The 25,033-nt window shown below is 50.1% G+C and overlaps 8 protein-coding genes across 8 annotated transcripts; 3 read left to right on the top strand and 5 right to left on the bottom strand.

Annotated features, from left to right (window-relative positions):
• Positions 1–1,204: 1,204 nt before the first annotated feature.
• Positions 1,205–2,702, bottom strand: VTN77DRAFT_8675 (uncharacterized protein; the record flags this gene model as incomplete). The annotated part of the gene is made up of 2 exons (XM_069425198.1): positions 1,205–2,384; positions 2,455–2,702. The coding sequence occupies 2 exons, from the start codon at positions 2,700–2,702 to the stop codon at positions 1,205–1,207; spliced, it is 1,428 nt and encodes a 475-aa protein (XP_069274447.1).
• A 728-nt stretch (positions 2,703–3,430) lies between these two features.
• Positions 3,431–4,860, bottom strand: VTN77DRAFT_8676 (uncharacterized protein; the record flags this gene model as incomplete). Its single annotated transcript, XM_069425199.1, has 2 exons — positions 3,431–4,642; positions 4,693–4,860. The coding sequence occupies 2 exons, from the start codon at positions 4,858–4,860 to the stop codon at positions 3,431–3,433; spliced, it is 1,380 nt and encodes a 459-aa protein (XP_069274448.1).
• A 452-nt stretch (positions 4,861–5,312) lies between these two features.
• On the top strand, positions 5,313–6,664 carry VTN77DRAFT_8677 (uncharacterized protein; the record flags this gene model as incomplete). Its single annotated transcript, XM_069425200.1, has 4 exons — positions 5,313–5,533; positions 5,598–5,823; positions 5,892–6,590; positions 6,641–6,664. 4 exons carry the CDS (start codon positions 5,313–5,315, stop codon positions 6,662–6,664), a joined length of 1,170 nt encoding a protein of 389 aa, XP_069274449.1.
• A 1,558-nt stretch (positions 6,665–8,222) lies between these two features.
• VTN77DRAFT_8678 (uncharacterized protein) lies at positions 8,223–9,894 on the bottom strand (the record flags this gene model as incomplete). Its single annotated transcript, XM_069425201.1, has 3 exons — positions 8,223–8,442; positions 8,922–9,369; positions 9,459–9,894. 3 exons carry the CDS (start codon positions 9,892–9,894, stop codon positions 8,223–8,225), a joined length of 1,104 nt encoding a protein of 367 aa, XP_069274450.1.
• A 4,377-nt stretch (positions 9,895–14,271) lies between these two features.
• VTN77DRAFT_8679 (uncharacterized protein) lies at positions 14,272–14,727 on the bottom strand (the record flags this gene model as incomplete). The annotated part of the gene is made up of 4 exons (XM_069425202.1): positions 14,272–14,359; positions 14,476–14,544; positions 14,619–14,659; positions 14,713–14,727. 4 exons carry the CDS (start codon positions 14,725–14,727, stop codon positions 14,272–14,274), a joined length of 213 nt encoding a protein of 70 aa, XP_069274451.1.
• Positions 14,728–16,071: 1,344 nt separating this feature from the next.
• On the bottom strand, positions 16,072–17,077 carry VTN77DRAFT_8680 (uncharacterized protein; the record flags this gene model as incomplete). Its single annotated transcript, XM_069425204.1, has 2 exons — positions 16,072–16,280; positions 16,339–17,077. 2 exons carry the CDS (start codon positions 17,075–17,077, stop codon positions 16,072–16,074), a joined length of 948 nt encoding a protein of 315 aa, XP_069274452.1.
• A 544-nt stretch (positions 17,078–17,621) lies between these two features.
• VTN77DRAFT_8681 (uncharacterized protein) lies at positions 17,622–21,452 on the top strand (the record flags this gene model as incomplete). The annotated part of the gene is made up of 3 exons (XM_069425205.1): positions 17,622–17,679; positions 17,821–17,891; positions 18,012–21,452. 3 exons carry the CDS (start codon positions 17,622–17,624, stop codon positions 21,450–21,452), a joined length of 3,570 nt encoding a protein of 1,189 aa, XP_069274453.1.
• A 780-nt stretch (positions 21,453–22,232) lies between these two features.
• Positions 22,233–23,836, top strand: VTN77DRAFT_8682 (uncharacterized protein; the record flags this gene model as incomplete). The annotated part of the gene is made up of 2 exons (XM_069425206.1): positions 22,233–22,910; positions 22,976–23,836. The coding sequence occupies 2 exons, from the start codon at positions 22,233–22,235 to the stop codon at positions 23,834–23,836; spliced, it is 1,539 nt and encodes a 512-aa protein (XP_069274454.1).
• Between the last annotated feature and the right edge of the window lie 1,197 nt (positions 23,837–25,033).

The raw sequence follows: 25,033 nt of genomic DNA on the forward strand, positions 1-25,033 counted from the left end.
GCCTCCAGGATCGAAGGGTGATCCGATCCCAGATTGACAAAGACATGAGTGACTCCGGCCTGCACTGTACGTCAGTGACTGCGGTTTATCTATCTCGAGTGGGTAAGGATCGATATACCTCCCAGAGCGCCTCAAAAAAGGCGAATGACGCAGTATACACCCTGCGTTATTGTGTCAGCACGTGAAATCATTGTTCTGGCTATTGCAAAGCAAGAAGATAGCACCACCGAAACTTCGTCTCAATGGAGGGATACCTACATGGTGAGAATTGGTCTGCTCAGGCAGCCCTAAATGCGAATGAGGAGGGAAGAAAGCCTGAGCAAGCCAAGATCAAAGACAACCGATGACTGTAGCGAGATGGAGGTATGTTTTGAAGAGGAGGGCAGGATATATACGTGGATGGTTTCGGCTTGCTGTCCGGCACAGAGCAATGAGAGATAACGGAAGTACGATGATGTGGGGAAGGGGAAGGCATTCGGAACATGGATCGGCAGGTGGGTTTACTATTCTTGCGGCGGGGTTTACCTATTCCTGCCTCCAGTAACAGGCTGACGGTGGGGTTTCTCCGGGGGATTGGCTGTTGAGTGCGTAAATAGCTTAAACCTTCGTCTGATGCAGAAGGTCCTCCGATAGAGGTAAACTTGCCGCGGAAAGCCTCCTCCAGGGCTACTAGGGCAGTTTCCATAGATTGGTTCAGGAACACTAGCTGGAGTAATACCTCTTTTTTCCTCTCTTGGCAGAGATAAATTTATACGTGTTGATTTCTAGTCCCTTTCTCTTTTTACTCTTTGCTCTCCTTTCCTTCTTTCCTTTTTTGGTGTAGATATCTAGATGCTCTAGTAGCACAGCAGGCAATAACGTGGGGAAGAGCTTGGCATGACGTCGATCAGACAACACATCTAGAAGTCGATTTTGCACCATCATTCCAGATCATGTAGCCTCTATTCTGATACAGAATCTGTAGAACATATGTCGATGTGAAAAAGCTTAGAAAAACTAAGTAGATAGCGCCATCTGCTTAGATTCCTTTGAAAAATTGCACAGAAAAGAAGGTCCTTCTGCGTCTGCCATTCTAGGTTATAATTCTTTTCCACAATAGTAAGTGATTATTTCATCTCCATACATACATACATACGTATCTCCCTGCGGAGGCATTCGTTCATAGTCCTCTCATTTCTGAGAATCATCAATCATAACCATCCATTCATCCAATCTTCCCTACGCCCCGCAAGGTGAGATAGACATCTGTCCCCCATCCCCACAGACTCTGCACGGCGATGCTGCCGCCGAAATACTCCGCGTAAGCTCTGCTCAGCGGGAGACCATAGCCCAGTCCCGCAATGGTGCTCGAGTTCCCACCACTGCCGGAGATGGTGTTGAGAGCGTCGATGTTCCCGTTATCACCCCCGGGAAGGTCGTTTTCGGAATAGGTCGTGAAGCTGTAGGACCAGATGTGTGGTAGGATGTCGGGAGGAATGCCGCCGCCCCGGTCCCGGATCCGGATCGTGATGCTCTGGGACGAGGAGCTCGTGAGTCGAATGTTCTCGTTCGCCACCGGGATCTCTCCGTTGTTGTTTTCCTCGGCGCCGCCCGTGTTAGTCGTGGGCCGCTCTGGAGCTTCCTGCACATGATTCCCAGGCACGTCCGGGGCTGCAGCGATGGTCACCTCGATCGGTTCCCGCTCGTTTCCGGACTCAACTACGGCCCGGAATGCGTTTTTCAAAAGCTCCGTGATGATGTATTCCACGTGTACGGGGACATATGCAAACGTGGCATCAGGCTCCCCGCCAATGACCAGCCGAGGACGGACGCCGTACTTCAGCTCACAGATCTCGCCCACGAAATGTTCGCACGACCGGATGATGCGAGCAGGACGCAGCTCGGTGTCAATCACACCGATATAATTGGGTGGCACGGCCTCTCTCCGGTCTGGCGAGGGATTGGGATCCTCGTCACTGATGGGCTGGGAGGCAAAATGGAGCGCCAGATGCTGCTCCGCGATCAATCGAGTGCCGATCCGGGCACGCAGGTGCGAGTCCAGAAACTTGGTCACCTCAGCCGGGCTGATATACTTTCTGCACTCGAGAAAGCCTCGCGCCAGGACGGGGATGGTGTTGGTGTGGGTTTGGACCAAGTCCGCCATGACCTCTGCGAACTGCTTCTCCTCCTCCAGGGTGGTGATTCGCCTCTGCTGGTATGGGAGCAGCGTGGAGAGCGAGTGCAGGTAGTTGTTGTAGATGCGGGACACATGCGGGTTGGAGACGACGATGAAGGGCAGGTTTCGGAGACATTGGATCCGGTACGCCAGTCGCGCCGGCAGGAGGGACAGCGTGAAATTGGCGGAGTCGAGGAGGGCATCCTTGGATAACGGTGGCCGGCCATGTCTGTAGATGTCGTCAGTCGACCCTTGAGATAAGTAGTTAAGTACAGCACGTGTACTTAGCAGTCACTCACTTGAGGAGATCTCCGAGAGTCAATGGCCGACGACGGATAGCCGCTAGTTTTGCGATTTCATCTTCTGCGACATTGGTCCATGATGGAGGATTGCTCCAGCTGTGGATAGCGTGCGGCGTGGTCGAGTAGTCGCGATCACGAGGACGGGAAAACCGCGTGGTGCAGGAACGCCTACATGTCGCAGAGATTGGATGGGTGAAACGCACTGGTCTGGCCGCCATGACCGTATCTAGCCATCGTGGCAGCATTCACGGTGTATCCATCGACATGAGAATGAGCATGTGCAGACTGGAGAGGTGTGAGTCGGAGTGGAGCGGAGGTGACTCGATGCAAGCGGGATTCCGAGGTTTTAGACTTGCAGATCTTGAGGCACGGCTACGGCGTAACGTCAAAAGACACCCGTACGTCAAATTGTTCTACAAACATCTTTTTTAAATAACTTACCACGTAGTAGGGATATTTTCTTGAAATTTTATATCTAACTTATAACTATATGCTATGCTGAGCCTAATAAAAATTTTAAAAAAATATTGATTTTTGGTTAAGTAATTAAAAATATAATCTGATCTTAAGACATAGGACTTTTTTTTGTAAAAAAAATATCTAATAAGATTTTTTAACGGAAAATAGGATAATCTTCTGTATTACAGTAGATACTAAAGCCCTATAAAGTCTAAAGCTTATAATAAATCTCTTCTAAAGCCTAGAGCCTTTTACTCTATTATAATAATAATATCGAGCTGCAAATTTGTTACCTCTTTTCCCTATCTTTATATAATAAGGGACGAAGGTATTTTCTTTTAAAAAGAAGCAAAAATAAGGGAAACAGAGGGAGCCATAGAAGGTTCGGTATTAATAATAATATGATCTTCAAAGGGACCGACTCACCCTCGTTCCGAGTGTCATTACAGCCAATTTAAGCAACAAGCAGACGTCTTGCGCTGCTGAAGTGAAAGTCCTTCAGTATATATGTGTATTATCTGTGTTGCTGTTTAATCTTAAAGTATTCACATATTTTGAAGACTCTGTCGTCCCAACTGTCCCTTTTACTCTCAAGGCGCTTCGAGATAGCATCACACATGAACTTCGACCTCTCTTGGACCCACCAGACATCTTTGGCCATGAGCCAGCAGGTGCTGGCATAGAAACAAAGCAGGACGACCAATGCCTCATTGCGATTTTCCCTGACCGCTTGTTCAAATTCTTTCGTGCATTTCCCGGGCCACATGAGAAGGTACGCTTTGACTTCGGACATCAGATGCGCCATGTCTTCTCCGCGAGAAACCGCGTCGATGGTGTAAAAGACAGGAATGAGACGGTCCACGGCGTCCACTGACCCACAGCTGAGTCCAAAACACTCGCGATCGCTGTCAGCGTGGTTTAACGATGCTGGGTCAATCCTGGGACGGTGCAGGAAATGCCCCTCGAAATCATATGAAGACCCTGCAGAGGCAGCCCAATCTTTGAATCGCTGAATAGAATTTGGACGGAGGAGTTCTTTGAAGATGCGTAATGAATTCCTGTCCACGTCTCGCGTGGTAACTATAACCGACTTCAGACCAGCAGCGAAGGAGAGAAGATTATCTGTTCCAATATCGATAACGCCATCCGCATCAGGGGATAGCTCGGCAGAGAAAGGCACGGCCCACGCGTAATGGAGAAGAATGAAAGCGCAGGCCACAATGACATCGGCGTTTTGTTCCTGGAAGGGTCTGCTGAGCGCCCGACGGAACCCAGATAAGGTGTGGGCGAGATGATATGCCTCGGCATGTGTATATTCGGCGGACTCTGGATGCAGGTGATGCAGATGCGATGCGGCCATCAACAAGACGGCGTGCATAAGATATCCACCTTCTCCTCCTACCTGCAGGGCTAGAGGGAGGACCCGGTGCTGCCACAGTTCAGCCCCAAAGAGTAGAGTCTTGGCCGTATGATTTTCAAAGTGATGCATCAGCATCCTGGCCTTCAGGTTGATGTCATGAGCTTGCAAGCCGGCAAGAATCAAAGACTGGTCTCTGGAGCCTTCAGACAAGCACCCACTGGCGCTATTGCCACTTCTATCTTCTGGATGAAGAAAAGGCGCTTCACGGGGATCTCTCGGAATCCGTTGTCTCGGGGTATCATCATCAAATCGGCACGAGAGATTCCGCCTAGAGCAGTTGTAGCATATAGGATGATGCTCGTCACACTGGACTACTCATTAATCGACTGCCGGAAAGGGAATACGAGGCTACTCACTTTCACCCTTCTCTCCTTACACGTCACGCAACCCTTTCTTGATTTGACGTGCCTTCGTCTTCTACGGATCGGTCTACCATTTTCGTCTACCCAGGGCGATTCCGTATCTTTGTGTCGCGCCGTTGCCGTTGGCAGGGCAAAGACGCCAAAATGTCCTGAAGGGGCCATAACAATGTCATGTATGTAGTAATAAGAGTAAAGGAAATGGAAGGGAATTGATTAATCGAATTAATAATAATGAGATGAACTGGACGATAATATGGGGAAATTGACCCACAGAACGTCCTATCCATGGATCTCCCGTCGTATAGCCTTTTGGGTTAGTGCAATCCAACATTACCTGCCTAGGTCGGTAGGTGCTCCATACATAAACCGATGTCTATAGTAGCTATTTATTTCCTAAAATGCTATACGAAACAGCACGGCATGTCGCCACGCATGATGCGTGACAATGGATATATGGAGGTGCAGTCTGCTTAGACTCCTCTATAAATATCTCCCTGATGCCTCCATCTTTCGAGGTATCCCTCAAAACATTACTTAGTCTAGTTCAGTCTCACCCTCAATATTGTCTTCAATTCGAGATACAGTCCGCGTGAAGGTCTTACTTCGACTGCAATATGCCCGCAACAAATCTTCCAGCCCCGGCTCCGAAACCCAAGAGTCTCCTTGGATATCATCGGCAGCTTGCTCCCAACGCCGCCGTCAAGGTCAGCCCTCTCTGCCTAGGGGCGATGGGATTTGGCGACGCGTGGAAAGACATCATGGGATCCTGTGACAAGAAGGCCTCCTTTGAATTGCTCGACTACTTCTATAGCCAGGGCGGGAACTTTATCGATACGTAAGTTAGTCACCACGGAAGATGACAACAGCTTTATATAACCATTAATGTAATTAACTCGCAGCGCGGGAAACTACCAAAATGGCGAATCCGAAGAAATTATCGGGCAATGGATGAAGGAGCGCGGCAATCGCGATGAGATTGTGCTGGCTACCAAGTACACGGCCGCCTGGCAACTCGCCCACGAGGATACCAAGATCCAATCCAACTATGGCGGAAACAACAAGAAGAGCATGCATGTCGGACTCGAGGCCAGTCTGCGCAAACTCCAGACCTCGTACGTGGACATTGTAAGTTTGTTTCTCGACTATTCCTCGGATTTATGTACTGTATATAGCTGACCATTCGGCCATGACAGTTCTACGTGCACACATGGGACTTCACCACAACCATCCCCGAACTGATGCATTCCTTACATCACCTCGTTGCCTCTGGCAAGGTCCTATACCTCGGCGTATCAAACACGCCAGCCTGGGTCGTCTCGAAAGCCAACGAGTACGCTCGCCAAAAGGGGCTCACTCCATTCTCCATCTACGAGGGCCAATGGTCGGCGGCAGAACGCGAAATCGAGCGCGACGTTGTCCCCATGTGTGAGGATGAGGGCATGGCACTGGCGCCTTTCGGTGTTCTTGGGATGGGATATTTCAAGACGAAAGCACAGCGAGAGGCAGAGGCACGTAATCCGGTGAAAGAAGACCAAGGCCGCAATGTCCCTTTTGTGGATAAGCCACAAAAGACTGTAGTCGCGGAGGCGTTGGAAAGGGTCGCCAGAGTCCACAACACGACTATCACGAGCGTAGCTTTGGCGTGGGTCCGCACCAAAGGTCCTTACATCTTCCCCATCGTGGGAGGTCGAAAGGTCGAGCACTTGAAAGCCAACATCGAAGCTCTCGGGTTGGAGTTGACGCAGGAAGATATCGACGAGATCGAAAAAGCACTACCTTTTGATTACGGGTATCCTCAGACATTCCTGGGTGGAGCTGGTGTTGCCAGGTATCCAGAAGACGTCTGGATGACGAAGAGATTTGGACACTTTGACTGGGTATCGCGGCCGCAGGTAAGTTGGAGCCGTCATATTTGAGCACAATGTACTGACCTTTCTTCAAGCCACCTAAGCCTCACAAGGTATAGGTGAGCTAGCCAGTGGCTTAATTACTTGACTATCTGGTCAGTAAAAGGCCATGGGAAGAGGCAGCATTTGAAGACGTATTGTATGGAAGATTGAGCAAGGCGAATTGTATAGAAAGGACCTTCTCTTGCTATAATAAGTTGTCATGCTCTGCTACATATCAATGTACGGCGATCAGAAATGATTTCAATTCACCCGTAATTAGCAATGAGTCTATTCAGAGATGTCGAGACAAAGAGCTGACTGACCTAGATAGAGTCCAGGTCTCTGTAGGTAGCAAGCATAACGATATGTTCCGTCTTCCCTGCTTAGCCAAAACAGGGATTTCCATGAGAATACGAGGCATATTTTCTATGTGATGGAGAAGAGAAAATGGATACGTATTCTTTTGTTTTTCTATTCTATTCTCCCTTTGAGAAAAGAAAGGTGAAAGAAAATAAAAGTTGCTTGTCCGAAGCGCATCGTCGACCAGCATGGAAAAGGAATCAAGATCAAGATCGAGATCAAGATCATCCACCAAAAGAATCCGTACAGCGTAGCAAGAGCAGGTGATGGTGATGATGACGTGACAATCCCCGACATCACAGAGAATGCGTCCTAACGGAAACGGATACTGAATGGTTCTGGCTAGGAGACGGTATCGTAGGTGTTGCCCATCCATTACCATGAAAGCCCTATCTCATAGTTAGATTCTAATGTAGGAGGCAGGAAAGAGACGGAGGGAGCGTCTCCAGGCATTGCAAACCCAGGTCAATGATACTGAACAGAAGCATCCCGCAGTTCTGCAAGGTCTACCCGATAATAGTGGATCAATCGAACCTTCGAATTCAACCCCTAGCCGCAGTGCTGAGTTCCAGAATCTGCCGGAACAGATTGATTCCTCTGCCTCATTCAATCTGTTTCTGACCGCGCAAGATACGACGCAAGACCAGTATGGCTCAAATGCAGAATACAGCGACACGTCGTTTCTGGGCCTCTTTAGCCAGGGTACTCAGTTTCAATTTCAACTTCAACTCCTTCCTTTCCTTACCCACTCCTTCTCCTCCTGCTCCTCGAGATCCCAACACTTTGCTCAATCTCTTCGATCATCAAGGGAAGAAGAATGGAGGAGGAGACTGTAATAATAATCTGGCCACGAAACTCCAAGACTAACAGGTCTCAACATTCACCTTCCCAGATGACCGCCTGCTCGAAGTACCGTCGTTGACGCTCCTCAATGGTCTTCTTAAAGTTGCTCTCCGATTGAACCTCTCTGACCGACTTTGGGATATCTCGGGCATCAGTCCATTTTATACCGGGCCAAGAACGTCTTCTTTCTCGCTCCTGAGTCCTGATGCTATCGCATCATCATCATCATTGGATGGGAGTGGTAGTTGCATTTCTTGCGACATCAACTGTAACGATCATGAGCATATCACCGGTGAGCTGGTCCTAGTTGCTGCGATCTGTTAACCATCCCACTGCATTTACAACCCACCCCGACACAAGGCCTAATCCCTCACCACCCCGTGTTGGACGTACTTCCCTGGCCCAACACGCGCGACAAGCTGATCCAGGTGTTCAGCGTTCCGCGCCATCTTCGTCCGCGGGCGGCGAGGGACGATGCGCTTGGCCTGATGTGGCGGACTGACGCTGAGCGGGCAGGATCCGTTCGTGCCTTACGTGTGGGAGATCGGACAGGTGCTGTTCGAGTGGTGGTGGTGGGCATTCGATCGAGACCACGGTTGTGGAGGATAGTAACCAGAAGAGGAGGGAACGGGGCAAAGAGGTGTTGTGCTGTCTTTCAGTGTAGGTGACTGTGTCAGCTGCCAGATTCATGGTAGGGGTTAGAGCCAGGGCCAAGCCTTTCCACCGATCTGGGATGCCTTATGATGGTTTTCATGCTGAGAACCCTTTGTATGTACATGTATTACTGGAGGAAAAACCAGAGAAGAAGATCGTCTCTTTCTTTCTTTTCTTTTTTGTTGTCTTTTCCTCTTTCAATGTCGATTATTCAATGCAAAAAATTTTCTATCCCGCCAGTACATGACACTCATTGACATCCTTATCAGGGGAAGTTGGTTATCACATTGTTAAGAGCAAGGGATCTACATGTTTCGCTATACTAGTAGATACATGCTCCTGTAAACGAATCTGATTTTAGAAAGTCACCTCAATTCGCAACCAATCCACCTTGCTAGCAGGTATTGTTGTCGCTAATTGGCGCAATAGCGACTTTCTTGTTGTTCTCTTTTTCTTTTTCCCTTTCGCATTACGGACTCGATATCTCCAATCTGGCCATCGGCGTTCACAATGAACATCTCGCCCAGCGTGAAAGGAACGGATTTTTTGATGCCCCGTTGCCGCATAAACATACTTGCGTGCTTCACGGCGATTCTCTCACAGTTGAGAAAATGTTGTGGTATTTCGCACGTCAAGTATGCCCGATTCACATGGTAAGGGCTCCCAGAATAATAATAGAAGACAGTATCGGATGCACAAGCCAAGCAGTAAGCTCCAGGGTCCACAATCCGTTTTTGTATATCCCAGAACGGAAAGGGAGTCGAGCCCATTAAACGCCACTTGTCGGGAAATCTAACAGCGGCCTTTTCAACTTTAACCTTGATCCTGTCGTCGTAAACCTTGCTGGCCAAGTCTAAAGCAGCCGAGAAGCTAGCCAGACAGTGACGCTCCGAACGTAGTTGCAGATCGGGAAAACCACATTCATCTGGAAGACTAAACAGTGTGATAAGGTTCTTGTCGAACAGGAAGCTTGGTAAAATGAAGAGATCAGCAAGGACAGAGACCGGCGCCAACTGGTACTCGTCGCGGTTCCGGAGGCAACTGAAGCAGCATCGGTTGCAGTTGAGCAAAAAGATGTAGGGGCCGAAATTGCCGCAGGTGCGACATCGTGGTCGGCAGAACTCGGCAAAGACACGCCGAAGAGAGAAAAATGAGAGGTCTTGGTGAGATGCATGACCCGAAGCGTCTCGGCAGCGTGTTTGCGGAGAAGATTGTATGCAGGCAGTTGGTGAACCAGACTGAGGTAGAAACTGTTGACCTGTCGTAGAGAGTGCAGAGTGGAGAGATCGAGGAACATACAAATTTGTTCAAGAATTTCCACAGGGAGGCGTCCACGAATTTCGATCAATGCCGTATTTGAGTTTTTGGCCAGCTTTTTCGCCGCGGCGTACTTTGTAGAGAACTTTGGACGCTTTGGTTGAGGTAGCCGGAAGGCAGCACCAGACGCCATTGTGGACTGATGACTGATTTATGTCGAGTTAGGATAAACGGGTTGTTGTCTCGACGGGGGAAGCTGATCTGTGGCGGAAGCTCATGCTTTATAATTCAGCAAAGTCCATAGGGAAGAGAGGGTCAACTTTACTGCTGCGAGAGCCACCCAGCCAGGAAGAAACCAAACACGGTGGTCTCAGTTTCCCCGTCTGGCAAACCATTAACGAGCAGAATATCATGGATGTGTAAAGTTGCTGAGGATGTGTCGGGGGATTTGTGTGTGAGGTGATTGTCAGGTGAGGGTAAAGGAGGAAGGTGCCATCGTACTAGAGGTAGGCATAAAAACTACACCATCCCATCCATAATGCCTAGGAAAGCCCCGTCTGGAAAGCCGTTGAATTCATTTATGGCAACGGGAGGTTCCGTCGGGAGCGTTTTCGGCCTGGTGACAATAGGCGAGGCAGAAACATAGGTACCTGATGCTACAAATAGTCACACCATTGAATGGGCCCCAAGCACAGTTTCCTGACAACTTTGTTTCGAGTTGAAAGTTCCACCAATGCAAGCTGGATAATATTTTTTTCATATTCGCAATGCCAGAGTTTCTTCTTCTACAAGACAGCTGGAGCTGACGGACGATATGGAAGATTTGAGAGGTCTTCGATTGTGAAGACCTTCGAGAAAAATGTGACCAGTGGACATCAAATCACTGCAGTGACTGCCATTGGGCATCTGATCAAATGTCCTAAATAGTGAAGCAAAACTTGCGCATCAAGGGTTTTGCTTTTTAGTGTTGTGTACTGTACATTAGTGAGGAGGGAATACACAAACTTAGAAGCAGGAAAGAGAGAGAGAGACGGGTGTGTCGGTTTTCTGCATAAAGAAGGACTATTTGGAAATATATATTTCCGCTGCAATTATCCTTGCAGTACAGCCAGTCTACCGGGAACTCGACAACAGCCCAACACAAAGAGGTGGTCGCGTTCTGGGACATTGCAATCTGGCTGTTAAGCCTGCAGCTACCTATGATAAGGGAAGGTGATAGAAATCTACTGAATACAAAGGTTCTAGCTTATATAAAGCCTATATTTCTATTCTTCCTCTATGTTTCTTATGTATTTTCTATAGAGTAGTTATTAGCCTTCCAATATGATCTCCCTCTTAAGTCTTCGACAAAAGGCTCCCCATTATAACTTCGAGAAAATCCGTAGCGGTGAGCTCACACCCCAACGCAGTGCTGGAGTCTAGTAGTCCATATATTATTTTTATCTATATGGATGAAGCCAAGATGAAGCTCCTTATGGGCGAATCGACTCCCCCACCACCCTCCTGGTTGCCGTTTTCTGACAAATCTGAAGCAACCCCCTTCTCCCCCTCTTCTAATTTGACCATGATATTGCTTCCCTAATGCCTATTATTATAAGGTAAGCAATACGTCAATAATGAATGTCCTTGAGTCTTTGGAATTCCACCTATCTGATCTACCTACCTAACCTATGACAAGAATAAACGACAAAGTTATTAACAATAATCATATAAGCTGGTTCAAAACTACTACTTACTAATGCCACTTGGTCTTATTACCCTTACTAGGGTAAGATAGTCGTAAGAGGCATATAATATCTTCTTATTTCAAAAAAAAGTCTTAAGCCCTTATAGGGAAATCACAGTAAGGTAAGCCCATAATATAGCGTCTACCTAGGTATAGGATGGTTAGGGGACAGAGGAATAAGGTAAAATAGATCTATCCCTCTTTTATCCCTTTTATCATGCTACATCGATAAGTAATATCCCTTAACTAAAACATAAGAAGGAGGAGTAACAAGAGGGTAGGAACATTAGTAGTACTTTTCTTAAGGGTGATTCCTTTTCTACGGAGTAAAGAGAAGGCTAATATTTTTACCCTAAGGGCACTACTCCGTACAGGGGACTAGAAAAGCAAGGCCTTAGGCCTCGGCTGGCTAAACTTAGCTGCATGTACGGAGTACTATAGCTCCTATATCTCCCCTTGCTAAAATGATCAAAAACAACTGTTTGCCGATAACCTAGAAAAGTATTTTTTTCCTCTTATAAAACAAGGGCCAAAATAATAATAATAACAACAATTCTTCCATTTTATAGAGCGTTTTCAGCAATAGACTATATACCCTCTCAACAGTCTAACATAAAAAAAAAAACAGAGAGAAGCAGTGTTGTTTGCATGGAGGCCAGTGATGGACCAAAATGATCCCAACCCGAAAAAGGGTAGGCTCTTCCACCCCCGCCTGGACAACTGCAACTGATTAGAAATTATGCAGGGGTCTGCTTTGTCCTAACAAGAGAATAATACTTTAGGCAGGTCAGCCCAGAATTCATTTCTTGCTTTTTGCCAGAGATGGCCGTGGACCCCTCTCATCAATCTTTGGAATCGCTTCCATCGACATAGTTGTCTGATCGTCCCTGTTCATCTCTTCCTGCCTAAGCTCTCCCATCTCCCTCTGGCTCCAGATTTGGCTTACGCTAATACAGCGTAGGAAGGCCTTTGTTCTTGTCGGCTCGGAGATACTTGAGAATGGCTGACTCTGCTCGCCCAACTGACCAAACCGGGGAAAGGAACCCGGCATGTCGAGGATGGAATTTCCCACGTCAAAGTCGACACTGAGGTAACCGATAACTATTCTACTTACGGTCGAGAACTTTCAGCCTATACTGCCTCTCTCACCTCGTCGGTCCTTGGTTATAAGCACGAGAATGGCAGACGCTACCACAGTTATCGCGAGGGCCGCTATCTCTTCCCCAACGATGAGGAGGAATCTGATCGGCTAGACATGATGCACGAAATGATGGCAGTGATGATGGACAGGAAACTATTTCTCGCGCCTATTGGATCTTCCCCAAGGCGTGTTCTCGACCTCGGAACTGGGACAGGAATATGGGCCATCGACTTTGCCGATCAGTTTCAAGCAGCAGAAGTTTACGGGACTGATCTGAGCCCTACACAGCCGCAACTTGTTCCCCCGAATCTGAAATTCGTTGTCGATGACTTGATACGCCCTTCGATTTCATCCATGCCCGTTACCTGACGGGATCTGTCAAGGACTTTGGCAGGCTGCTGAAGCAAGCGTACAAGTGGACTGCCCCTGGTGGATGGGTTGAATTCCAGGACTGGGATAGCAACATATACTCGGATGATGGGGTCAACCAAAGGTACCTCAATCGAACAATACTACAATCTGATCATCGAGGGCTTCACAAAGGCCGGATATGTGATCAGTCCAGGACGGGATCTGGAACGATGGTTCCGTGAGGCAGGTTTTGAAGACATTCACGTGCGAAAGTATAGAGTCCCTATGGGAGCCTGGCCTAAAGATAAGTATTATAAAACCCTTGGGACTTGGAATCTACTGCAAGGCGAATCTGGTTTCGAGGCGGCCGCAATGGCGGTGCTGACCAGATATGAGGGGTGGTCCAAGGAGGAAGTGAACATTCTGGTAGCTAAAACCAGGAGCGATGCACGGAATCACAGTATCCACGCACTGTTCGACTTTTACGTTGCTTATGGTCGGAAGCCTGAGAGTAGCAACACAGCAACGTGAAAATGAAGGAATGTAGTCGAAAACTCTTTTTTTTTTCTCAACCTCTTCTTCCATTTACACACAATACGTTGCATTTTTGTACATCGTCAACGTAGTATGTAGGACCCCTTGGAGAATAGATATCAGGAAAGATAGGGTATCGAGTTCACTTTGACATGGGGCAATACATACTCTCTTTCTGCCTAATTGCTAGTCAAAAAATATACCTGACAAAGCTCGTTGCTTTGTTTGGAAGGCTGAGTGGATCTGACGCCTTCGGACTCAAGTGTACGTGTGGCGATATGAAACTTACTACCTATTTCCAGCACCCCACATTTATATTATTGCGAGCTTATCGCGGCTAACGTGATCCCACCTGGCGCACAGAGAGGGGAATGAGTCTTCGGCATTCAGTCTTCCATGTTCATTTGCTAAGCTAATCTGGTTATTGTGCAGGCGACTTTTCTTTTGTCCAGTCAGGTAGGAGTAGACGACTTGAATCGATTCCAGTTTGCTAGAATACTTCGTCTTCATGTCGTGAAACAGATGCCAAAATACATAAGGGTCATAAGTAGGTAAGGTAGAGATCGCCCTCCCACCCTCGTGTCATGATCGTAACAAAAAGGCGATTGACGATACATGACCGCCATCGCTTGGAAAAATCAAATCAAAGAACCCCACTGGTCGTGTAGATATCATGCTCGTCCCGTAAACCATGCATCATCGGTGTCTGTCTCGAAAGCTCGTGGCGACAGATGACCAGCCTGTAGCTAGGCAGCTGATCCGTTTTCACAAACCCGTCCTCCACGGCCAACAGATGGTATCTTTGTCTCCGTAGCACATCATTGAGTTTTGACCTCGCCGTCCTGCTCGACATGGAGGTGTTCGTTGGACTGGAGGACTTGCACTTGGTCGTCTGGGTATTCAACACTGCGGAGGAAGCAACCCATTAGTTACACCAATCCTCAGCTCACCAAAAAGTATAACGAGCGGCTGCAGAGGTTTCGAGAGGAGGGACAGGAAGGAAGGCCACGGGTATCGCTTACGTGAAGCCCTTGATGAGGGTGTACTCGTGCTTAATCACACCGCCATTGTCCTTGGCTTGCTGCTTGGCTCTGAATCAAGATAGAATCATGTCAGCAAGAACCTTTGACCATGGAAGATGGGGAGGTTAGGAAGTGAGACATACTTCTCGAGCTCCTCCGGGGAGGCATCCTTCTTGAGGGTCACCTAGACACTGCTTAGCAAGATAGTCTGCATCCTTTGAAATGCCGATTACGTACGTTGAACAGCGTCATTTTGGCTCTTTGATCGTGGAAGTTTTCAGCAATAGAGAGGTAGCGGGGTATTGGTATCCAGCGGATGACCAGAAGGTGGTTGAGGGAAGTGTTGGAAGACGAGGAGGCAAGTTGGAAGACGAAAAGCAAGACGTCAGTCGGAGTGGAGGCTTGCGTGCTAAGGAGCAGAAGTGATGACAGGAGCAGATGGGGGGCAGGCAACCGTCTTTATAGCATAGAGCGGGCCAGTCCACTGCCTTGACTCAATCCGACGCGCGGGTACGGCGATAACAAGATACTTCCAATCAGGCGGAGGTTGGCAGCAATCGACTTGGGAGGGGCTTGGCAAGAAGAAACCGTCCAGGTGATCCACATGATAACGACGGTAAGCTTTTCTTGCGTGGGAAGTCTACAGCAAACAGCATGATCCTGGCTTTCTCTATTTTTGTAACCTTAATGGTTCATGGTTACTCCCCGCCTCTACATGCGGCAGGGACAAGGTCCGAAGTTCCCCTTCGTCCTTCTCTCGTCACTGGTGGTGCAAGCTATGCGAGGAAACTCCAGTGAGGCATTTACATATGTGCCTGATCAAAAGATTCACTTGCATCTCCTGCAGGGTTGGGCCTGACTGCATATTGATTCGAATGCAGATCGTCCCCGCGATGACGATGACGCTGCGGCTGCAGCACTGGCGCGGCAGACGCGGGGTCAAATTGATCACGTGGTTAGGTATTTCTGCCCCAGGCATCAACGGTCCTCCATCTCGGCGCGGCCTTCACCGTTGCCCGAATGCAACACAATATAATAATCGTGCTCCTCCAGTCGCAGGGCGCATGCTTGGAGGGCAAAATTTAATTCCATGGTTAACGGAAGTAATCCGCACTCCGCTGCAAAATAAATAAACAACTCCACCACGCATGCAGGTTGCCGTTCGACCGTTTAACGGTGGATCGGGATTCGGGTGTCGGTGAGTGTCGCTGAGCGAACCGTCTGCAGTCACACAAGTCAACGGCCACCGGTGAAGATGGCAATCTACCAAGGTCCTTCGTACATGTCTGGCTCTGGGAGATCGGTCGATATCTTGGAGTTGATTTTTGTCTCATCACGCGGTTTCTACCCATGTCTTCTGCCATTGTACAGTACATTCTCTGCTTGTGTGGATTCGTATGAAAAACTCTGGCACCACAGTACTGTGATCGGCTCTCCCGATTTGCATGAAAGTACACAAACGTATCCCCTAATACCCCTCCATGGTGGAACCGATTGTCACAACGGAGGACGCCTCTTAATGTGCAAGCCCTTATTTGAGGAAATTATGTCACCACCTCTTCGGTATCACCGCTCTTCCACCTCGGCACCGAGATTCTACACTCCGGTGTAGTTTGTTCCCTCTGAATCGTTTCTGGCAGGCATTCGAATGCCGTGCATGCCAGTATATTTGGGGAAATCAGGTTCCTTCCATCCCTGCAGGATTCCTGGATCCGTCAGGCTGTACACTTCGACCCCAAGAGGACGGCAGGTTGCTGCCATATCTCCTCCTTCTTTGTCTTCCCAGCCCCAGGCGGAAAGATCCCCTATGCGAAATCCAATGGTTAGCGATAGCAACATCACAATACTTCGGTGTGTACATACCCCCTGGACAAGCCGAAAGCGCACACAGCACATCCACCTCGGCGAAGAATTCAAAGTATTCCCCCTCTTTTGCAGGACAGGTCTCCATGAAGTATTTTCCTTCCTCATCCAGCCCAGTCACCTGAAACACGTTGAGCACATCGTGTACATCAAGCTCCGTCAGTCCGAATGGAATCACGGCCCGCGTCAGGTTAGAATGGCAGTGGAAGTCGAAGCTCTCCCCTCCCATAAGCAGGTTGACATAGGGGTCACACCGCGTGCCCAGGAGATCGTGAACACGACCTCCCCACTGGGTCGTCTTGAAACCCACGCCCTCCTTCCTCTTGCCATCCGGACCCAGCACCTGGTCCAGCTGTCCTCCACCCAGCGAGTCCCCGGTGATGGTCACCAGGGGCCGGAGATAGGGGAGGTTGGACCACAAGCGATCTCCAACCGAGACATGCGAGCTGTGTATCTGTCGAGTCCGCGCTGCCCACATGCGCTCGCGGGGATTGTGCGCATTCCAGATGTTTAGATCCCCAACTTGGGGTCCCTTTGGAGTGGTGATCCGACAGACCTGCCCGGCCCGGACAATCCACGCCTGGCCGGAGCATGGGCGGATGGTGAACGAGGTTTCGAGTTTGCGAGCAGAAGGGTCTGATGCAGTCGCGGCAACCTTTCTGTAAACCGGCGAGGACGCGTGCACGGTGGAGGAAGGAGGAGCAGTATACGCGGGGGGAGGGCGACGTGGGTTAACCATGGTGATATAGTTGCAAGTCTACCGAACAATGTAGCAAAGACTACGCTCAATTGGCAATCTCCAACAATGGAAAATTGGCAAATACGTATGATTCATCTTCACGACCAAGACTTGGCAGCGTGAGGCGATAATGATTATTATTACCTAAGTAGCAATGATTAAACCCGGCCTCGATCCCGGCCTCGATCCCGGCCTCGATCCCCGCCCCGTGCCCCGCGCCTCATCATTGATATCAACTGCGGGTAGAAGCGGAGAAGACAGGAACAGATAAGTACCAGGGCTGAGCCCTAATCATGAGACCACCGGATAAACGTTCCATATCAGGACTAGCGCTGTATAATCGGGTGACCCACCCGACCAGAAACTTTTTCTTTTTGCGAGGCCGGCGAGCAGCAAATTCCGTTCCGACAGAGCGGAAATGGGAAATAATTTTGGCCTAGCACCAGAAAGAATTGCCGTTGTCGAAGCAGGGTGATAGGCTTTCGTGAGTGCGACAAGGAGAGAAGTTCGCACGGAAGGGGTGCCTTCCAGCTATCTTGTCAAGATGGAGGAGCAAACCAATAAACCCCATCGCAAGCCCAAGGAGAAGAAGAAGTACGATGGTATGTGTGTCCCGCGGAGCGCTGTCTTCCTTTGCTGCATTTTGCTGGAGTTGCGTACAAAATGCTTCCTACATGATAAGCTCGAGGGTTCTTCTCTTGAAATATTACGCGATTGCTAATTCGGTATCAATTTTTATCTAGGCCCTAATCCGAAGGCATTCGCCATCGCAAATCCGGGCAAAGGAAAGAGACAAGCTGCCAGGTCTCATGATGTACGTCTTCCGTCTTTCCTGCTTTCGTTATCTGCACCAATGAGTGTTATTTCCTATAATCTGGAACGTTTGAAGGTTGCCTTGATGGGTCATGAGTTGACGCTTGTTCTCGGTATCTAGATCAAAGAAAAACGCCTGCATGTACCCCTCGTGGACCGCCTCCCCGAGGAGGCCCCTCCAACTGTCGTCGCAGTGGTTGGGCCTCCGGGAGTTGGCAAGACAACACTCATAAAGTCCTTGATCAGACGGTACTCGAAGCAGACATTGAGCTCGCCGACAGGGCCGTTGACCGTCGTCACATCCAAGCGACGCAGGCTCACCTTCCTCGAGTGTCCATCAGACTCGCTGGCTAGCATGATCGATGTGGCGAAGATCGCAGATATAGTGTTGCTGATGATTGATGGGAACTACGGATTTGAGATGGAGACGATGGAATTCCTGAATATTCTTGCCGCAACCGGCATGCCGGGAAACGTGTTTGGTATCCTCACCCATCTCGACCTCTTCAAGAAGCAGAGCACGTTACGGACTGCCAAGAAACGTTTGAAGCATCGCTTTTGGAGTGAGCTTTACCAAGGCGCCAAGCTCTTCTACCTGTCTGGTGTCATCAACGGGCGATACCCAGACCGTGAGATACACAACCTCTCCCGCTTCCTTTCTGTCATGAAAAATCCCCGCCCTTTGGTCTGGCGCAATTCACATCCCTATGCCCTCGCTGACCGTTTCCTCGATATTACCCCGCCTACCCAAATCGAAGAGAATCCCAAGTGCGACCGCACGGTAGCCCTCTATGGGTATCTACGAGGTACAAACTTCCCCGCGCAGGGAGCTCGTGTCCATGTTCCGGGAGTTGGCGACCTTACCGTGTCTGCGATTGAGGCTCTTCCCGATCCCTGCCCCACTCCGTATATGGATCAACAGATGGCCAAAGCGACGGGAAAGGCGAAACAACGAAGATTGGGCGAGAAGCAGAAATTACTGTTTGCTCCGATGTCCGATGTCGGTGGTGTCTTGGTGGATAAGGATGCCGTGTACATTGATGTTAAAACTTCAACGTTCGACAAGGACGCGGAGAATGGGGACGGGGAACGGGGCCTGGGAGAGCAGTTGGTAATTGGTCTACAGAATGAACGGAAGCTGCTGGGCGAGGCAGAAGAAGGAGTTCGCCTTTTCCATGGTGGCGAGGCCATTCAGGGGGAAGACGATGAAAATGACACTGGCCGAAAAGAAAAAAGAAAAATTAGAGCCATGGAAGATGGGCAGGCCGATCGATTGGCTTCAGATGACGAAGATGAAGGGTTTGAGAGCGGAGAAGACGATGAAGAGGAAGATGAAAACGAGAACGACAATGAAGACGAAGACGAAGATGAAGACGACGAAGACGATGAGGATGAGGAAGAAGATATACAGCCCCCTGCTGATTTCGCCGAGAGTTTCCGCGAGAGGCACAATGGACACGCGAAGCGCGAGGAAGGCGACATCGTCTTCGCGGACAGTGATTCTGATCTTGGCTCACTATCCTCAGTTGAGGACCAGGAACTAGAAAGTGGTCCTGATGAGGATGAGAATTTTGACGAGGATGATTTGGATGAAGAGGACGACGGGGCGCTTCGTTGGAAGGAGAAGATGCTGGAGAATGCCAAGGCTCTCCATTCGAAGCGACCAAAATACCGTGTCGCCGACTTAACTCGAATGCTGTACGACGAATCCATATCGCCAGCTGATGTGATTCGACGGTGGCGAGGGGAAGATAACGAGGATGCAGATGAGGAGGCGGAGGAAGATGGAGATGAAGAGTTCTTCAAGAAGACTAACGCCGAAAAGGAGGAGCAGTGGGATGATCGAGCGATCCCGGAATTCGACTACGACGAATTGGAAAAGAAATGGGGAGACAACGAAGCGATTGAGGCCTTGCGTCGTCGCTTTGTTAGTGCCAAGTTATCGGGAGATGCCGGTGATGATGGTGCTGATAAAGGCGGCGATGGCTCGGACGCCGCTTCCTCTGATGATGAGGGAGATGGTGCATACGAGGATCTCGAGACGGGGGAAGTCCACGGCGGCAAGAATGAAAAGTCAGACAGCGAGAGTTCGGTAGACATGGAGGCGGAGCGCGAGCGCAACGCCAGAAAGAAGGAAGAGCTCCGACTTCGCTTTGAAGAAGAAGATCGCGAGGGCTTTGCCAACTCGAAGGACGGTTCGCGCCAGCCGGGTGAGCCAACCGAGGAACGACAGTTCGGCGAAGACGAATGGTACGATGCGCAAAAGGCACAGCTGCAGAAGCAGCTGGACATCAACCGCGCCGAGTTCGAGTCTCTCGATCCTGCTTCCCGCGCCCGAGCCGAGGGCTACCGGGCTGGGACGTACGCACGCATTGTACTCGAAAAGGTGCCGTGCGAATTTTCAACCAAGTTCAATCCCAGATTCCCTATCATTGTTGGCGGCCTGTCCCCGACGGAGGAACGGTTTGGCTATGTCCAAGTGCGAATCAAGCGGCATCGGTGGCACAAGAAGATTCTTAAGAGCAATGATCCGCTCATTTTCTCTCTGGGCTGGCGCCGCTTCCAGACTTTGCCGATCTACAGCATCTCCGATAACCGGACGCGGAACCGCATGTTGAAGTACACGCCGGAGCACATGCACTGCTTTGGAACATTCTATGGACCACTCGTGGCGCCCAACACGGGTTTCTGCTGCGTCCAGAACTTTTCGAACAAGAACCCCGGGTTCCGCATTGCGGCGACGGGCGTGGTGCTCAGCGTGGACGAGAGCACGGAGATCGTCAAGAAGCTGAAGCTGGTCGGCTTTCCGTACAAGATCTTCCGTAACACAGCGTTCATCAAGGACATGTTTAACTCGTCTCTGGAGATTGCCAAATTTGAAGGCGCCGCGATCCGAACTGTGTCTGGCATTCGGGGTCAGATCAAGCGGGCACTGAGCAAGCCTGAAGGGCATTTCCGTGCGACGTTTGAAGACAAGATTTTGATGAGCGACATCGTCTTCCTGCGCGCCTGGTATCCGATCAAACCACACCGGTTCTACAACCCTGTCACGAACCTGCTGGACATGGACGAGAGCGGGGCGGGTGACAGCGGATGGCAAGGCATGCGTCTGACGGGTGAAGTGCGCCGCGAAAAGGGGATCCCGACGCCGGTGTCGAAGGATTCGATATACCGTCCCATTGAGCGGCCAGAGCGACACTTCAATCCGCTGCGGGTGCCTCGCCAGCTGGCTGCGGACTTGCCATTCAAGTCGCAGATCACGCAGATGCGTCCTCGCAAGGAGCAGACGTACATGCAGAAGCGGGCTGTGGTCCTGGGCGGAGAGGAGAAGAAAGCGCGCGACCTGATGCAGAAACTGACTACGCTGCGCAACGAAAAGATGGCCAAGCGGGCGGCCAAGCAGGAGGAGCGGAGGAAAGCCTACCGGGCGAAGGTGGCGGAGAGCTTGGAGAAGAAGGCGGAGCGAGAGAAGCGAGAGCGCGACGAATTCTGGAGACGGGAAGGAAAGAAGCGGAAGCACTCGGATAGCGAGGGGGGCGGAGGAGGAAAGAAACGAAAGTGATCTACTCGTTATCAATGGAGGATTGGGTGTATATACATGGGGTTGGGCAGTTATGTATACATTTTACGGCGTTGAGTTTGTCTTTGGTTGTGTATGTGTGTGTATATCGTCGTCATATACCACTGAATATGATTGCCATTTGTGTGTCTGTTGAGATATATTATTCGTGTCACTTCGTTGCATCTACTCCGTACAGAATTGGAGATATGAGTTGATACCTGATATTTCAGGCCGCTGAGACATATCTCCACGTGACCCGCGCAACGGACGCGTTCAGCGCGCGGTCCGACGTAATCAACGACCATCAGCACTGCACTGTCCAGTGTCTACTGTCCACGGCAACTTGCTGTGCTAATTACTTGTCTCGATTGCACTTCGCATTAATTCTCTCTCCTGATTGTATACTCTTCAAACACTCCGCTTGGCTGCAGCGAATCTGCCCGTGACTCGTTCCCTCGACCCGCCACAGCCACGCGGGTCAGTCCGCTTGGGGCGTATTGTGCGGACGGTGGAGACGCTGTCAACGGTCGCTGCGCTCGTGCCAGTTTCACTGAGCAGGTTCCATAGGCAGAAAGGACCAAGAACAATTCCAGTGCGTCGGACACGTTCCCTGCTCGACTTGTCGCGATTATTCTGAGTCATTGGGGAAGAAAAGATCTGCACTGTGGTGATGTCGTTTCCCTCGGGGCCAGGCTAGTTCCGTACATATCTCCTCCCCCGACTGTACAGTGCAACTTCCCACAGATACAGTATTATTGCCTCTATTTAGCTATCTATCTGATGATGAGAGACCCTCTGGTCATGAACAACTTCAACCTCAACCTCATGAACAAGACTCTGCACCCGCCGTCGCCTGCGTCGTCGAGACTGCGCGACTGGCGCGGAGACGGGGCGGGTCCGCCTGGTCCTTGCTCCGGCCGTGCTGGGTCTGGCGCTGCCCGCGACATCGCGAGCGCCGGAGATAGCAGTCCCCAAGACGATCTGGTTCCACACCCGGACGGGCCTCCGGATGTCGGCGTTGCTGTTTCACGCGCGTCTACACTGTCGCCATCCCCATCCAAGCGGGATCCTCGTGCTGCTGCTGCGTTCCCAAAGAGGAGTGAGTCTGCGTGCTTCAGCGCGATGGACGCGAAGCCAACCCTGCCGACCGCACTTGCGAGCGCATTGTCTAGTCACGAACAGTCGCGGAGCGTGTTGAATGACCCCGCGATGCAGGCGGCCGTCGACCATCCCATTTCCCAGCCATTGTCGTCGCAGACGCAGAGCAATGGCTCAGCCAGTCCCTCGAAGACTGCGCTCACTCGGGTTCAAGGCCAGAAGAGAACAGCCACGGGAGAGATCAAGCCTTCCATGTCCAGCGCCATGTCGCAGGTTCCGACTACGAATGGAGTCTCCCATGAGAGAAGGATGAGTGCAGACTCCGGCAGCGGCAGCAGCAGCAGCAGCAGAATCGCAGAGGTCAGTATTCTCTGGTCCAGTATTCTCTGGTCCTTTAGTGTCTAGATACTGACGTGTTTTCTCAGCTGTCTGCCCAGCTTCGCGCGCGTCTCTCGTATGCAGCAGCAAAAGTGGAAAAGAGTTGGCAACGACAGGGAGATGGAGACCGGCGACTTCACAATGGTTCGCCAGAGGGGACGACCGTTTCAGCGCCAGATTCCTTGCGACAATACAATTCCCGCACGTCAAACCATGCTTCTGCCGTCACATCAACAGCTCCGCCGTCTCGTTCGAGTCTACCACCGCCACAGAGCACTCCGCTTCACCAGCAGGCCCCGAAACTGGCGCCGCCTGCCGACATTGTAGCCAGCGCAGGCAGCGGCACACGGCGGCGTCCTAATCCCAATGCAATGAATGCCACTGAGTACAATCCCTACCCCCGCCATCGCCGTCACTTCTCGGAACAGCAGGCGCGCGCGTCGGCATTGCGTCAGTCTCCCAGGTCCAACACTGTGATTCCGGGTTCACCCCCGCTAGGATCGTCGCGAGTCGCATCCACGCCTAACGACATGGGCAGTCGGCCTGCGCTCAAGCATCGCACGCCATCACAGAAAGCGCTGATGGAACAAGATGCGATCGAGACCTTGCTCTTCATGTCCAGTCCTGAGAATTCAAGCTATCATCCGAACTCTCAATCAAGACAGACGAACAGTATGAGCATCGAAGGGAGTATGCAGAGCTCTCAGAGCTCGCAAAGCAGTAACGGATCTAATGGATCGCTGCGAAAAGTTGGTAGTCAACCAGTCTCTAGCGGTTTCTCGAACCAGCCGATCGGGCCTGAGGCTCAAGCAGGACACGAGATTGATCGGATGCTGGACCAGATGAGAGGCAGTGATCAGACGCATTTGAGTTCGTATGATTTCAGCGTTGACAGTTGGAAGCGTTAGCAGTCTTTTTCCCTCTGGTATATTAATCTTGCGTTTGAAAGCAAGATTCTCATCATTTGCTGGTTGATGAAGATCACGACTGATGAATTTGTTTCATTCTGCTCTGCAATGCGGGTTCATCTCCTGTATCAGGTGCTGTCATTTTGGTTTGGCGTTAGGGTTTTCTTCTTGCATTACATTGCCGGCATAATCGGTGATTTGTTGGATTTGCAGTTTTGATTGATTGGAATAGTCTTTCTGGGAGAGGGAATGATGCGTGTATTATGCATAGGAAGCATGGACGTGTTCATAATGGACAGCGACGTCCGTCGACACAGGTATACCGCACCACGCGGGACATGACTTGGAATTATTATTATTTTTGTCTCTGACTATGGTTATATATTCTTCCTTATTCTAGGGAGAGATGAGAATTGCCGTTTCTCTCCTGGATTATGTATTATCGGGGAATATTGAACTTCGGAGTACTTCGTCTCAGGTACCTAGGTTAACTTCGATCCATTCCCCGCGCTGTACTCTGTACTCTGTACGGACCCTTTCCCTTCCCATCCCTTCCCCCGTGGGGCTTCGACAATATTTGCGGGGTTGCCACAACCCCACGTGCGGAAGACAGTGGACACCCCTGAGAAGAACAAGCATGGTTAATGCTGATTCTCCATTGATACCTACCTAGGCACCGATACTTAGACATGGAGTACGAAGTACTCCGTACTGTGCTAGCTCCGGATTTCCCCCGGAAGGTATATACCCAGTACATAGGTCATTCATTCGTTCTTGGCTAATTATTTGTTATTATTATCCATGCAAGCGGGATGACCTTGTTAGATTGGGTTTACTGGCCACTTTTGAGAATCAATTGTGTGCCTTTTTTTTTTGTCTGTCGGACTCGTAACTGCTATAACTTATACTATCTACCTACCTAGGTAGGTATGTACATGTACATGTACATGTACCCTACATGCAACGGGTGTCAATGTTTAGAGATGACAAATTCCCGTCCTCTTCTCCCCCTGATATCATCCTCCCCGATTGAGGACCATCCCCACTTGGTTGGTTTCTTTGTTGTCATCTCAGTGGACGACTTGATCTAGTTAGATATCCTGAATAAGATCTTACAGTACGCGATACTACTGTGGACATGTCCTCCGCGGAGTATATATATAAGCTATAAGTTGTGGGGGTATTCCCTCTCTCTGT

Source organism: Rasamsonia byssochlamydoides (assembly GCF_041956645.1).
Source record: "Rasamsonia byssochlamydoides strain NRRL 3658 unplaced genomic scaffold VTN77scaffold_76, whole genome shotgun sequence".
Taxonomy (NCBI): Eukaryota; Fungi; Ascomycota; class Eurotiomycetes; order Eurotiales; family Trichocomaceae; genus Rasamsonia; species Rasamsonia byssochlamydoides.